The following is a 15,148-nucleotide window of genomic DNA, read 5'->3' as shown; positions in this document are numbered from 1 at the left end:
GACCTTGACTCGAGTATAAGCCGAGTTGGGGGTTTTCAGCCCAAAAAATGGGCTGAAAAACTCGGCTTATACTCGAGTATATACGGTAATTTAAATTTGAAGGTCAAATAGCCAGACTGGAAGAAGTCTGCTTTGCTACCAGTTCATCTATTTTGTCCTTTAAAGGGACACTATAGTCACCAGCACAACTACAGCTTATTGAATTTGTTCTGGTGAGTAGAATCATTAGCGTCAGGCTTTTTGCTGTAAACACTGTCTTTTCAGAGAAAATGCAGTGTTTACATTACAGCCTAGTGATAACTTCACTGGCCACTCCAGAGATGGCTGTTAGAGATCCTTCCTGGGTCATGGCTGTCTAAAATGCATCCAAACATTCAGTGTCTCCTCCCTCTGCATGCAGACACTGAACTTTCCTCATAGAGATTCATTGATTCAATTCATCTCTATGAGGAGATGCTGATTGGCCAGGGCTGTGCTTGAATCATGCTGGCTCTGCCCCTGATCTGCCTCCTCGTCAGTCTCAGCCAATCCTATTCAGGATTGAAGGTCTCTGGTCCCATAAGATGCTTCTCACATGGAGGCAGTGAGGACCTGTAGTGCATGCAGACAGCACTGTATTTAGCGCGAGGCTGACAAGGCATTTCCTTGGCCGGCACTCTTAGGGTGGCAGCAAAAAAAACGCCCCTAAACGCCCTGGCAAATGCCTTGCCAGCCTTTTTCACTGAGGGACCAGAGAGCTGGCCGACTGGCCACCTCGAGGCCCTGAGGCTGGCATGTACTCATGTAGGAGGCGGGCGGCAAAGGGGAACACTCTTTCCTGAGCTCTTCCTGCTCAGCTCCCTCGCACCGCAGTGAAGCCGGAATATGACGTCTCTCCGGCATCACTGTGAGGCTTGCGAAGGAGCTGTGCTCCATCGCTGCCCGCCTCCACTGCTCACCGTGTGACAACCCACCCACCGAGCTGCAGCCAGCCCCACTGGACCACAAGGAAAAATTCACCAAAATGTAAGCAAAACAAAATAAAAAAATGGGAGTGTGTTAGTGTGTGTTTGTTAGTGTGTCTGTTAGTAAGTGAGAGTGTGTGTCTGTTAGTGAGAGTGTGTGTCTGTTAGTGAGAGTGTGTGTCTATTAGTGAGAGTGTGTGTGTCTGTCAAAGAGTGTGTGTGTGTCTGTCAAAGAATGTGTGTGTGTGTCTGTCAAAGAGTGTGTGTGTGTGTGTGTCTGTCAAAGAGTGTGTGTGTGTGTGTCAGTGAGTATCTGTTTGTCATTGAGAGTGTATATGTGTCTGTCAGTGTGTGTATGCATGTGTCAATGTGTGTATCCATGTCTGTCAGTGTATGAATGCATGTCTGTCACTGACAGTGTGTGTTTGTCAGTGAATGTGTGTGTCTGACACTGAGTGTATATATGTCTGTCAGTGATTGTGTATGTGTTTGTCAGTGTGTATCTGTCAGTGAGTATATGTGTGTCCCAACGTGTGTGTGTGTGACACCTAGTGAGTGTGTGTCTGTCAGTGAGTGTGTATGTGTCTGTCAGTTAGTGTATATGTGTGTCTGTCGGTAAATGTGTGTGTGTGTGTGTGTGTAACTGTGAATAAGTGAAGTAAAAGTGTGTGTTGGTTAAACAGTTTGTGTGACAATGACTGTGTATCTGTAAGTGAGTGTATGTCAGTGCATGTATCAGTGAAGGCGTGTGTCTGTCAGGAAGAGAAATTTGGAAGGGATGGGGGGTGCCCGAGTTGCAGGGCAGCACAAAACCAGAATACAAAACAGCATGCAGGGAAATCATTGTGCTCTGCCAATCAAGTACTAATCTTTATAGAGCAGCAGTAAATCCAACTCCTCTCTGTGAAAGGCAATGGATGCTTTCGTTGTCATACTCTGCGAAGTGACCTCAAACATGAGGACCTTTGGAAAGGAGGAAGTATCTCTGGTGACTCTGTCTGACCACCACTTGGGTGTGTTCTCAGATGAATATATATATTGCTTTTTCTCAGCAAAGGCAAGAGCTTACTGAAGAAGCTTCAAATCAGAAGAATTTACAGCAAATGACAGAACGTCTGTTATTTTCCATTTATGCCATCGTCCCTTCCTTACAAAGTTCTGCCCTAAGCCTATGTCTTTTTGGTGTTAGCAGCTCACAGATTGTTTTATTATATTAGAATAGCAGACACCAGTTACTCTACATCTAGGAATATGAATGGTGATAGATTATAACCAGTCTAATGTGTTAATCCTTATTCTGTTTGCTGTAGTGAATGGTTTCTTTATTTTAATAGCATATTAAAAGACAATTATGAGGAAGTCAGAGGCTGCCTAAAATGTTGAGCCAGATTTCCACCCTGGGCAAACATTTCATGGGATTGATATAGTTCCCCAAATGCAGAGTTAAGACCAGATTCTGAATGCAGAGAAATAGGGATTCTATGAAAATACAGAATCTGAACATGATATGTGCAGATATTTTACATAACTCAGCCCTATTCGATTGCGTCCTCTCAATAGAAAGTATGCCCAACACCGTTCATCTTTTCAATGGCAGCAATTTGCAGGTGCCCTGCTTACTTGATCTGCTCTTGTAACAGCAGAACATCGCTTTGATTATTCCCTGTAGGAGAAAATTTACAATTGTACAGCGCTGCAGAATATGTTGGCACCTTTATAAATGCTGGTAATAAATAAATAGAAATTGTTGGAGTACCACAGATGCATGCGGCATGCATGGAGTCCCCCCTAAGTGCATCCCATTAAGGTGAATAGGATGCAAACATGAGACATCACACCTGCACTTTATGTGGTCTTCCATCCTAAAGCAACACTATAGTCAACAGAACCAGTACAACTTAATGTAGTGTTTCTGGTGTCTATAGTCTGTCCCTGCAGGCCAGTGGCGTACTAAGGGGGGAGGGGGGTGGGCCGCCCCGGGTGCCACCAGGGCTGGCCAGGTTTGGGGATCTGTGAGCTGTGTGGCTGCACAAGGCGCCATATCAGCAGGGGTGCCGGGCACCCGACACAGCTCACGCACAGGGGCCGACAGGAGAACTGCAGGAGAACTTCACGGATAGTCGGGGGCTGAGCCAAATCAGCCAGGGACAGAGCTAAATTGGATGTGGGGGCGGAGCTAAGGGCAGCCTTCATTTGCTGCTCTTACTGTTGCACAATGAGGGGAAGCAAGAAGGAGTCCATGCTTCCCCAACAACTAGAAATCAGCCCATACTGTCATTAAGTGAAAGAGAGTGTGTGCTGTGTGTGTAACTGTGATTGTGTCTGTCTGCCTGTGACTGTATGTGTAACTGTCTGTGACTGTGTGTGTGAGACTGTCTGCCTGTGGCTGTATGTGTGTCTGTTTCCCTGTGACTACCTGTCACTGTGTGTGTGACTGTCTGCCTGTAACTGTGTGTGTGACTGTCTGCCTGTAACTGTGTGTGTGACTGTCTGCCTGTGACTGTGTGTGTGACTGTCTGCCTGTGACTGCATTTACGACTGTCTGCCTGTGCCTTTGTGTGTGGCTGTCTGCCTTTGACTGTGTGTGTGACTGTCGTGTGTGTGACTGTCTGCCTGTAGCCATGTGTGTGTGACTGTCTGCCTGTAACTGTGTGTTTGACTGTGTGCGAGTGACTATGTGCCTGTGGCTGTATTTGACAGTATATGTGTATAACTGTGTGCATCTGACTGTCTTCGCCCTGCAGTGAGCCGGCAGCCGGGATATAACGTCATCCCAGCATTGGCGTCATTACAGGGTGCGTGAGGGACCTGTGCAGGAAGAGCACAGAGATCCCAGCAACAACCATTGACCACCAGGGACTGATGATCCATTCCAGCCCTCCCAGAGCAAGGTAGGGAGACTGGGTGGACCTCTTAATTATTAAATGTGTGTATGTATGTGATGTTTGTGTGTGTGTGTGTCTAATTATTTGTGTCTGTGATTGTATGTGTGTGGGTCTGTGATTGTGTATGTATCTCTGTGGTTAAGTGTGTGTAGGTCTGTGATTGTGTGTTTATGTGTATATATATATATATACACACACACACACACACACACACACACATACATCTATTGTGTGTATATATAAATGTGTATGTGTTTAGTAGATAGCTCCCTTATTTGCTGTCCTTACATTTTGCAATCCCACATAAGGATAACAAATAAGGGAGTTATCTGATAAACAAAGATCGAAGTTAAGAAGTGTCAGCCAGCCCACAACAATCTTAATGGCTAATGTGAATTCTATGCAAATTTGTTGTCTGATGCCAGCATTCACAGCATGCTGGCATCAGACAGAAAACGGCAACACATTACCCCATCTCCTAGTGAAAAGGTTTAATGCCGCCCCCAGGACACTGTTTTGTATCTTATGTGTCCCAACCTATGTATTGTTTCTAGAGTTGCCACTGTGTGTCTGCATGTCTGTCAGCGTGTGTCTGTGTGTGACTGTATGTCTATGTATCTGAATGTGTGTCAGCGTGTATATATATATATATATATATATGTGTGTGTCTGTGTATGTGTGCATACATCTCAGAATCTCGCCAACACTACACACAAATACACCCCTACATTTCAATGTCAACACTACATACAAACCCCACCATTATATAGAACCACACAGCTGCATTCAAAAACCACACTACACACAAATGCATGCTTGCCCAAAGTGCGCCACAAGAACGACGATATTCCGTGAACCCTTCGGCAAAACGTTCTACAAAGTAATAGCAATCCGATCGGGAACAATCCGCACGTTTCGGTATATTTCTGTCTATGTAGTGTAAAAACTGTGGGAGGAGTTAGGGTGGCAAATTTGGCTATAATAAGAATAAGAATAATATATATGTGAGATAACAGTAAGTGGTCTTGCTATGCAAGAACACTTAATAATAATAACTAGAAAAGCTACAATTTCTGGGGAAATTGTGTGAAATGTTCTTGCCTCCACCAGTAGTCTACAACTGGAGTGGGCGGAGTAACTGTTATTATTTATTTATATAGCACATTTAACCCCTTCAGGACGGAGTCAATCAGGGGAGGGCTGGCAGCCTTAGGCCTGGGGGGCAAAACCAGTCAAGTGGCCCATTGCGCCACCAAATCAGTTCACCATCCATGCCCACCTTTTTCTGGTTTTATAACGGATATTGATGTAATGCTAATCAGTAGCTCTTTGCCATACCCGCTCCTTCACGGCTCTGACTTTCAATGTTGTCAGAGCACAGGCTGAGAATCTCTGAGCTTGTGCTCTGACTCAGTAACTGAGCGCCGGAACCACGAGGGAGAGGATATGATATGACTGCACCTACTGCTGGTGCGCACCAGTGGACCACCAGCGAATCGTTTAAATTAAATATGCTGGTGTACCCAACTTGTGAGCTGTGTTGGCCGCCGGGCGCCTCTGTGGTCATGGCACCCTGCGTGACCGCACAGCTTGCCCACCCCAACGGCTGGCCCTGCTGACACACACTGATGTTACTACTTAGACATCCCTCAATATTAATACAGAGATGAGAGTAAACACAAATAAACTGTGGAAACTAGAGCTGATCCCCCCAAAATTTATAAAGGTTTGCTTAGAGGATTTATTCAAGATTAAATCATGCCTCCTCCTCTCTCCCCCATGCGCTGCTCTGTAGGCTGGGAGGAAATGAAGAGTAATCACAGTCTCCCAGCACAACGCCACCTGTGGCTGCATGGGGAACAGCTGTTTAATGTAATGCTTGCAGGACGGCCAGCTGCCGCAGAACCTCTTTGTTTCCGTCTCTGCAAAGGGCTCCAGGCACTGCTTGTTGTGAGTGTGAGCCACTGTAAATTAGGGGCAGAGGGCACTTGCACTGCGGTCAAGACGGGTCTGGGCAGGAGGAGAGTGCAGTGCAATCAGTGCACTCCCCTCCTGTGGGTCACCAGTAGACTGGTGCACCTGCCCAGGATCAGAGCCGGTGCAAGGATTTGTCCCTTTAATGTGAGGTAAATTATAGATTAGTGTCACTAATAATATACTAGATTGCCTACTTACAATTAGATGAGGATGATGATGGGCTGCAGTTTGGCTCCACTGGTCTGGTGTAGAACAGGACCTCTGGAGGCCGTTTGCAACTGTGGTCACAAAATTCAACGTTCTGGGAGAATTGGAAGCAGCTCCATTTTTTTGGGGCCTCTTACACAGCTCAAGGTCTGGGCTCCAGTGCCTGACGGTGAGTATGCCCATAAGGCCCACTCATAAGTCCACTTGTATGTTCCACCCACCCATGAGCTCGCTCACAGGGAGTGGAGTGTGTAGGGGATGTGTTATGTGTTATCTAATATGTGTGCTTATGGTATGTAGTGTATAGGGATACCAGTTTGTGCAGGTGATGCAGTGTGTTTGTGTGTAGTGGAAGCAGTGTGTATTTGTGTATAAGGGATGTATTATGTGTTTCTGGTTGTGTGTGAGGGATGCATTGTGTGAATCTGTGTTTGTATGCATAAGGGATGCAAGGTGTGTGTCTGTATGTGTGTGCATTGAGTGTAAGAGATGCATTGTGTTTCTGTGTGTATGTAAGAAAAACAGTGTGTGTGTTTGCATGTGTGTGTAAGGGTTTGCATTGTATGTTTCTGTGTATGTGTGCAAATGATGCATTGTCTTTGTGTGTAAGGGTTGCATTGTGTGTGTGTAATGGATGCATTGTGTGTTTCTCTGTGTGTAAGGGAAGCATGTTCTGTTTCTGTGTATGTATAGGGATGCATTGTGTGTTTCTGTGTATGTATAGGGATGCATTGTGTGTGTGGGTGTGTGCGCGTAGTGTTAAAGAGCTCCCTGTCTTGCCCCCTGTCCTATAGAGCTGTCCCTTCTGTCCCTTAGAGCTCTCCTCTGCCCCTTAGTGGTCTCTCCTCTCCCCCACCCTCCCCTAGCGGTCTCTTCTCACACTCACCCACCCTCCCTGTGCTCTTCTCATCCCCCCTCCACCCTCCCTGTGTTCTTCTCACTCCTCCCTCTGTGTGTTCTCACCCCCCCGTGTTCTTCTTACCCCCCCCCTCCTCCCTGTGTTCTTCTTACTCCCCCCCTTGTTCTTCTTACCCCCTTCTTCTTATTACTCCCCCTTCTTCTTACCCTCCTCCTTCTTCTTACCCCTTCCTTCTTCTTCTTACCCCCCTTCTTCTTCTTACCCCTTCCTTCTTCTTCTTACCCCTTCCTTCTTCTTCTTACCCCCCTTCTTCTTCTTACTCCCCTCTTCTGCTTACTCCCCCCTCTTCTTCTTACTCCCCCCTCTTCTTCTTACTCCCCCTTCTTCTTCTTACCCCCCTCTTCTTCTTACTCCCCTTCTTCTTCTTACCCCCCTCTTCTTCTTACCCCCTTCTTCTAATTACTCCCCACTCTTGTTCTTACTCCCCCCTTCTTCTTCTTACCCCCCTCTTTTTCTTATCTCCCCTTCTTCTTACTCCCCCTCTTATTATCCTCCCTCCCCTCTTCTTACTCCCCCCGCCCCTCTTACTCCCCCCTCTTCTTACTCCCCCCTTCTTCTTACTCTCCCCCCCTCCCCTTTTCTTACTCTCCCCCCTCCCCTCTTTTTACTCTCCCCCTCCCCTCTTTTTACTCTCCCCCCCTCCCCTCTTTATACTCTCCCCCCTCCCCTCTTTATACTCTCCCCCCCTCCCCTCTTTTTACTCTCCCCCTCCCCTCTTTTTACTCTTCCCCCCCTCCCCTCTTCTTACTCTCCCCCCTCCCCTTTTCTTACTCTCCCCCCTCCCCTCTTTTTACTCTCCCCCCCTCCCCTCTTTTTACTCTCCCCCCCTTCTTCTTACCCCCCCCCACCTTCTTCTTCCCCCCCCTTCTTCTCCCCCCCCTTCCCCCACCTTCTTCTTCCCCCCCCCTTCCCCCACCTTCTTCTTACCCCCCCCCCTTACCCCACCTTCTTCTTACCCCCCCCCCTTCCCCCACCTTCTTCTTACCCCCCCCCTTCCCCCACCTTCTTCTTACCCCCCCCCTTCCCCCACCTTCTTCTTACCCCCCCCTTCCCCCCCCTTCTTACCCCCCCCTTCCCCCACCTTCTTCTTACCCCCCCCACCTTCTTCTTACCCCCCCCACCTTCTTCTTACCCCCCCCTTCCCCCACCTTCTTCTTACACCCCCCCCCCCCTTCCCCCACCTTCTTCTTACACCCCCCCCCCTTCCCCCACCTTCTTCTTACCCCCTCCCCTGTAGGTGGCCGAGCTGCACTCCGGTCCGCGGTCCCGGCCGGAGTGACAGGAAGGTGCTCAGTGTGCACCTTCCTGTCAGTCCGGCCGGGTACAGGAAACGAAACAGAAACTCCTGTTCCACGCGGAACAGGGGTTTCTGTTTCCTGTACCCGGCCGGACTGACAGGAAGTGCACACTCAGTGCACTTTCCTATCACTCCGGCCGGGACCGCGGACCGGAGTGCAGCTCGGCCACCTACAGGGGAGGGAGGGGAGAATCTGTTCTGCAGCCGCCTGAGCGCTCTGTAACGCTCGGCGGCTGCAGCATTTAAAGGGCCGGCCCGCCGCGGCCGGTCCTAAAAGAATTTCGGGCGGCCTGGGGGGCAATTGCCTCCCTGCCCCCCGGCCCAGCCCGCCCCTGGAGTCAATAGTGCACGTTCTGATCAAAACAAAACGTAAACAAAAACTGGAATTTGCGCTATATGTCTGTTCACCCGTAGTTCCCCTCTTTCAAATTATATGCACCCACACTTATTATATATCATTTTGTTCAGGAGAAACAGGGCTTTAATCTATCATTAACTATTCATATATGGAACATAATTTATTATGAATAAAATTAAAAAAAATGTGAGAAAATAAGATTTTTTTTTAAATTTGTATTTCCGTCTGACATTTTAGCTGTGAATGTCATAACACTGTTAGGTTTTACTGCAAAAAAATGCACATATTTGTAATGAGCGATGTCTCACGAGTACAACAGTACCCCCCATTAACAGGTTTTATGGTGTTTTAGAAAGTTACAGGGTCAAATATAGAACGTTCCATTTTCAAACTGAAATTTGCCAGATTGGTAATGTTACCTTTGAGACGGTGTGGTAGCCCAGGAATGAGAATTACCCCCATAATGGCATACCTTTGAAAAAATAGACAAGCCAAGGTATTGAAAGTGGGGTATGTTTAGTCTTTTTTAGTAGCCACTTAGTCACAAACACTGGCCGAAGTTAGCGTTCATATTTGCTATGCAAGAACACTTAATAACACTTATAAACTCTGCATAATATTCATATAAGAAAATTGACAACTGATATAAGTAGCAGATATATCAGAGACAATATATGAATAAATCAGTATTATGGACAATATGGATAAAAAGCATAAAAAAACTAAAAAATAAAAAAATATATAAATAAAAATAAAAAATGTAAAAATAAATACAAAGTACCTGACCTCGGTGTAACTAATTACAGCTCACTGGCTTACATGGGGGGCGCCAGGGCGCTTTTGGCACCATAACCACTACAGTGCACTGTGGAATTATAAAAAAAAAAAAAAGACTCAGAGCTTGACGTTTGTGTCCTACATGTAAGGCCCGAAGACATCCTGGAAGGGAATGTATTTATGCTTTTATGTTATTGAATACAAAAATATGTATTGTTTTATTTATGTAATGTATTATTATAAAGTGTCCCTTACATGTTATCAGCGCATCCTGAAAAGCACACGGCATACTCACTTTGCTAGATATGCTGCACATACTGCCCCCTGCTTTAGATTTTGGAGAATAACAGGTAAAGCGACCTGTGGATTCAGCATGTCCAAAGCAACCTAGGAAAAATACTGGAGCTGAATTATAATCATTGACAACCTCGGAGGATTGTGTGGTTTCTGCTAAACAAACTCATGTGTATTGGTAATACATTGTCGCTCACTCCAATTACTACAAAACACTATCAGGGTTATTCCCTAAAGTGAGAATTGTCTGGAAATCAAAATTCATTTCGAATGTAAGGCCAAAGAAGTCGAACCTGGTAGGAGATATTTTCCAGGTCAGCTTTTTTTGTTTTCAAATTTAAATTCACTTTAAATTCTCACTTTGGTGAACCGTCCTGCTCATATTTAGCTAAAATCAAAACAAAACAAGAAAAGATTCAAAACCAAATCTTGTGTTCACTGTGTCGTTTTCAGCTCTAGGCAGAGGAGTCGACCAGAACTAAAATACATAAAGATGCAGATCTATGTATAAAATATATGATTACCCTCCCTAAAATAATGTCCTGCAGGCTTATAGGGAGACTTTTTGTTTTATTTATTTATTTTTGCACTATAGACACAAAACTCATGGATTAATTATATATAAATACTAATGCCCCATCCATCCATTTTATGATTGTACTTGTGAAATTTACTTTGGTCTCCCATTTACATTATAGTTAAAGAACACTATAGGCACCCAGACCACTTCAGCTCAATGAAGTGGTCTGGGTGCCAGGTCCCTCTAGGATTAACCCTGCCTGCTGTAAACATAGTAGTTTCAGAGAAACTGCTATGTTTACATCAGGGTTAATCCAGCCTCTAGTGGCTGTCTCATTGACAGCCGCTAGAGGCGCTTCCCCGTTTCTCACTGTGATTTTCACAGTGAGAAGACGCCAGGGTCCATAGTAAAGCATTGAGAATGCTTTCCTATGAGACTGGCTGAATGCGCGTGCGATGACGACTGAAGGAGGAGGAGAGTCCTGGAGAAAGGTAAGATTTGAACCCCTTCCTCCCCCTTCAGCCAAGCGGGAGTGGGACCCTGAGGGTGGGAGCACCCTCAGGGCACTATAGTGTCAGGAAAAGGAGTTTGTTTTCCCGGCACTATAGTGGTCCTTTAAGTAATAGAGCCTTTCTCATAATAAAAGAAAACCCTCTTTCCCGGGGACTCAGTGAACCATGAATATTTCTATTTCAAATTTAAAAATAAATTAAATGAAATGTTTTTTTTCTCTTCTTCTATAGAGAAGCAGTAAAAGGGGGGACCATGGTTTCTCTGGAATTTATAGCCCAGAATAAAACAGTGGAAAACGCCAATAACTTGTGTTACTTTTTCAGGGGGGTGCTCTGATTCAGCAAATGAAAATCAAGTTCAAACAATGCAGGGTCAGGGCACACATTGCAGGTGAAGAGGAGAAATAGAAACGGTTTCATTTCTCCACTGCACGCTCTCTCTATGCTGACTACTGGGTGCCAAGGACAGAGCTTGGAATGATGACAGATAGCAAAGATGGGGGCACCCAGAGGGGTGGATTTCTGTGTTTAATTGTATTTTGTACACGTCACAAAAACACAAATATAGGGATAAGAAACAAAGTCAACAAATCTTGAGAAGTGACAGTTCCACTTTGTTAGATACAGATGAATGTGCCAGCAAAATGCCAAATTCATCAAAAATGTGTTTAATAATGAATACTGACAAACAGGGTTATTTACCAACATGAGGATTGTTGTGAATTCAAAGTGAATATCACATTTAAGGCCAAAATAGACAAACTGAAATCAAAACAGACTTGGAGGATTGCTCTAATTTGGCTATTTTGGCCTATGTTTTGAGATTCACTTTGTATCCCAGAAATACTCACTTTTGTGAAAAATTCTGATAGACTTACCGCATCAAATGTGACAGATTTAATATCGGAGAGGGCATTGGTAATGTCCTTGTTGATAAAACTGACATTATCTGGCCATGGTTTCCGGCACCGATTCGTCCAAGCGTTCATCCACCTCTGGAAATTGTTCTTTGCGATCGCCTGGTGGTCTGCTCGGACATCAAAACTGTACACACGTCCCTCTGAACCCACTGCGAGACAAAATTAACATGGCTAACTCTCATGCGAGCAAATAGAATCCTAACAAAGTGTGTTAGCAGGGAGAGAGAATGCAAAGTAAAGCAATTACTGGAGCTTGGAGTTCTAAGCATAACACAGCTCCATGTTAGGGGCACTCCCCAATAACATTAACATCTAACACAACAAACCAAAACCCTTTACCTGCATCCAATACCTTAAATGGCCAAAGAACTAGGGAAAAACACACAGGCATTGCTGGCCATTAACACAATTAAGGCCTCAATTTACTATTTTTTGATTAGCTGTTTAAATTATCACAATCTGACCTTGATTTAATTTGTTTGAAACAGTATCAAAAATGACTCCAGTCTCTTAGAAAAAAAACTTCTTCAAATGATTTATCTAAAGAAATCATCAGAATTATTGTAGATATATCAGTTGAAATATGTTTCTAAAAGACTAAGATCACTTGAAAAGCTTATGCAAAAGAATTAAATTGACACCTAAATCAATGTTGAACATGTCCAATGAATTTTACTATCAGAAATTTAAACACGTTCATGCCCTCTTTATAATATATAGTTTTGTAATTGTTTCTTGTGTTATCTTGCCCTCGTGTCGTGTGTATCACATGCTGTAACTAACTTAATAATACAGTGGTATAGTGAGCCGTTGGGGGGAAAAGTGAACCCGTCCCTCGCGGGCACCTCCATCGTCTTCCTGACAGTCCTCTTCGGCTCCTGGTGATTCAGCTGCCGGGACCAGGTGTCAGCGCTGTACTGTCATTCATGCGAGTATAGCAGTAAGGGCTAGGGAGGATCCCGCAGGTGACAGCTTGGTCAGGCTGGGGGCAGGCATAGGAGAAATACAAAGACAAAGTTGGCCCTACTTTGTCTCTGTATATCTTTTGACTGTGTTGGAATTTCAGTGAAAGATTCTATGTTGATGAAATACTCTTTTTATTTTGAAAGAGAAGCACAAAAGTGGGCATTATTGTGTCTTTTAAACTTCTTAAAATGAGGGGTGCTGTGAGAGAGAAGGGAGAGAGTGCAGTCTCACCAATGTTCTTCACTAAACTCACCAGAGTATTTTATTTATCTGGCTGAAAAAAACATATAGGAAAAAATCATGTAATTCCCCCACATTTTAGAATCTGGGTAAAGGTACCGAAAAAATGAAGGTATCGAGAACAGATGGAACAACACTGGTTTGGAATCCTTCACTAAACATGGAAATTTACTGAATTGTAAACCAATACGAAAATCATAGCTAAGCTGTAATTAAAGCAGGGGGAATTTTTCCAGATACGTTATTTTTGCCTTTAGTTTTTATTTATGTTTAATTTGCCCACAGTTAGGTGTTTAGTGAATAAACTCCCTTGTACTGGGTGGAAATGTTACCTGCTTGTTGTGGGCTAATTATAATATACCACCTATGACTTGAGGTTGTGCTGCAATTTACTCTTCGGGAAGGAGGGAGAGGTGGGGGTGCGTGCTCCCTCTATCAGTTAACCGTTCTCCTCAATTTTCTTGTTTCCATAAAAAAATAAGACTGTCTGGAAGGGGGCATGTGATGTTTTTGACTAATCTTTTTGGTGATGGTTAAAGTGTAAATGTAATTTGATTATGAATATTACAGTCTAAATAGAGAATGATAGAATAATTAAGGCATTTACCTGCACGTGATAAGAATAGACTCATTCCTCCAGAACCTGAACCGGCTTCCAGTACGGTATCTCCAGGGTTAATATCCATCATCATGAGCATGGCTGCAATATCCTATAAGAACACAATATTCCCAGAACAAAGACTCCATCAGGGGTGTAATAATCATATACATTAACCTGTTACTTCTGCAAGATAAAGTGCTTTAGGTTTGTGGAGTGTTTCTTTAACACACAGACAGCTGTCGGCACTCCAGACGTTATGGACATTAGCCAGTGATGCTGGCGGAGTTAACACTTTTGGCAGCAAAGGGGTTAAACTTTGTATGTGCAGTGTTTTTATAGTGACATTCTGCACATAGAGACTCAAGGCACCATGACCACTTCAATTCACTTAAGTAACTCTTTAATGAAGAATAAAATTAATTATCTCTATCTTTTCTTGTCTTAAATGCATAAAACCATGGCATTGGACATTAAAAGGGCAGAAGCACGTATTTAACTTCAAAATATTGCCACGCGATGTAACAATTGCTTGTTTTATTTTGAAATGCTTTCAATGTTTTTGTTTCTCTTATGATTAGATTCCCAGAATGGGAGGTTTTGGTTGAATACAGATATAGTGATGGGTTTAACAGAAAAAGTGATTTATCTATTTAATATATGAAGAGTTTTGGTTGTTTTTAAGATTACTGAGTACCTAACAAAATAGAATGGTTTCCTTTTTAATACTTTATTTCTAAAAATTCTACGCAACTTGTTGCATTAAGATATAATCAAGCTGTGTGACAACTGGGGTTTTCAGATACATCACATTGGACACTTTAGTTACATGTTGAATGCTACATACTACAGGGCAGCCCTTTCTATAAACTGCCCATCAATATGCAAGTGTTGAGTCTAGAAAAACATGGGAGACCTGTCAACTCTAGTTTAACAGATGCTGACCTTTGGGTAGGAGATAGTGGGTCCCCTCTTCATCATTGTGACATATTCATCTAAAGTAGGTCTTTTCAGAAGCAATTCAAAACCTGTTGAAGTCCTGAATTTCTGTCCTGGCAGCTTGCCCTCTATATCAGCATGGCTTATGGCACCCCAGTTGCTTGTCAGTTTTCCAGAGGGTTTTAGGAGGAACATTTTCTTAAATTCAGTGTAGTGTCTTTTCTTGAACTCAGATACAATAAGGTCCCCAGATTTAAAGGGGGCACCTTGGGGATCTAACCACTCAGGCTCATTGTCCAGTGATGGCTGAAGATCACTGTCCTGTCCAGGGGTGTCAGGGGGTTCCCCTGAATTAAGGGTGGCACTGTGCCCAATCTGCATGTCCTCCTGGTTCACACCTGCACTCCTCAGAGCCTGGATTTCTGGAGAGATGAACTCAGGGGAGACCATGTGGCTGACCCTGTCTAAAGGGGACAGAGATCGCCTCCAAATCCTGGCGGGGAGCCCAGGAAATCTGGGGGTCTCATTATCAGCCCTCTGTGTGCTGATCTTCATATTATCTGTCCCATGAGGGGGTGCATGGTCCCCAGGGGGATCTGGGGTACTAACAAAGCTCTGCCCTTGGAACAGATGTCCCCATCCCACCTCAAATAATGGCCCCCTGACCCCTGGTAGGTGCAATCTGTAAGCACTTCTTACACACCACATCCTGCTCTCAGGGGCCACAGCCAGGCGTGGGGCTGCATGGAAAGGGCATGCCTTGCAGGGAAGGATTAATCCTGCTCTCAGAGTGAA

At 44.5% G+C, this 15,148-nt stretch overlaps 1 protein-coding gene across 1 annotated transcript in view; it reads right to left on the bottom strand.

Annotated features, from left to right (window-relative positions):
* The window catches only part of TRMT61B (tRNA methyltransferase 61B), a 21,254-nt gene extending 6,106 nt beyond the window's left edge, over positions 1 to 15,148 (bottom strand). The window contains exons 1-4 of the mRNA XM_063444094.1: positions 14,360 to 15,148; positions 13,424 to 13,526; positions 11,569 to 11,759; positions 9,660 to 9,751 (exon numbers count right to left, since the gene is read on the bottom strand). Coding sequence (XP_063300164.1) covers positions 9,660 to 9,751; positions 11,569 to 11,759; positions 13,424 to 13,526; positions 14,360 to 15,061 — 1,088 coding nt within the window. The 5' untranslated portion in view covers positions 15,062 to 15,148. The remainder of the gene's footprint in view (positions 1 to 9,659; positions 9,752 to 11,568; positions 11,760 to 13,423; positions 13,527 to 14,359) is intronic.

Source organism: Pelobates fuscus, chromosome 2, assembly GCF_036172605.1.
Source record: "Pelobates fuscus isolate aPelFus1 chromosome 2, aPelFus1.pri, whole genome shotgun sequence".
In the NCBI taxonomy this organism is placed as follows: domain Eukaryota; kingdom Metazoa; phylum Chordata; class Amphibia; order Anura; family Pelobatidae; genus Pelobates; species Pelobates fuscus.
The sequence above is the reverse complement of the archived record's forward strand: the minus strand, read 5'-3'. Positions and strand labels throughout refer to the sequence as shown.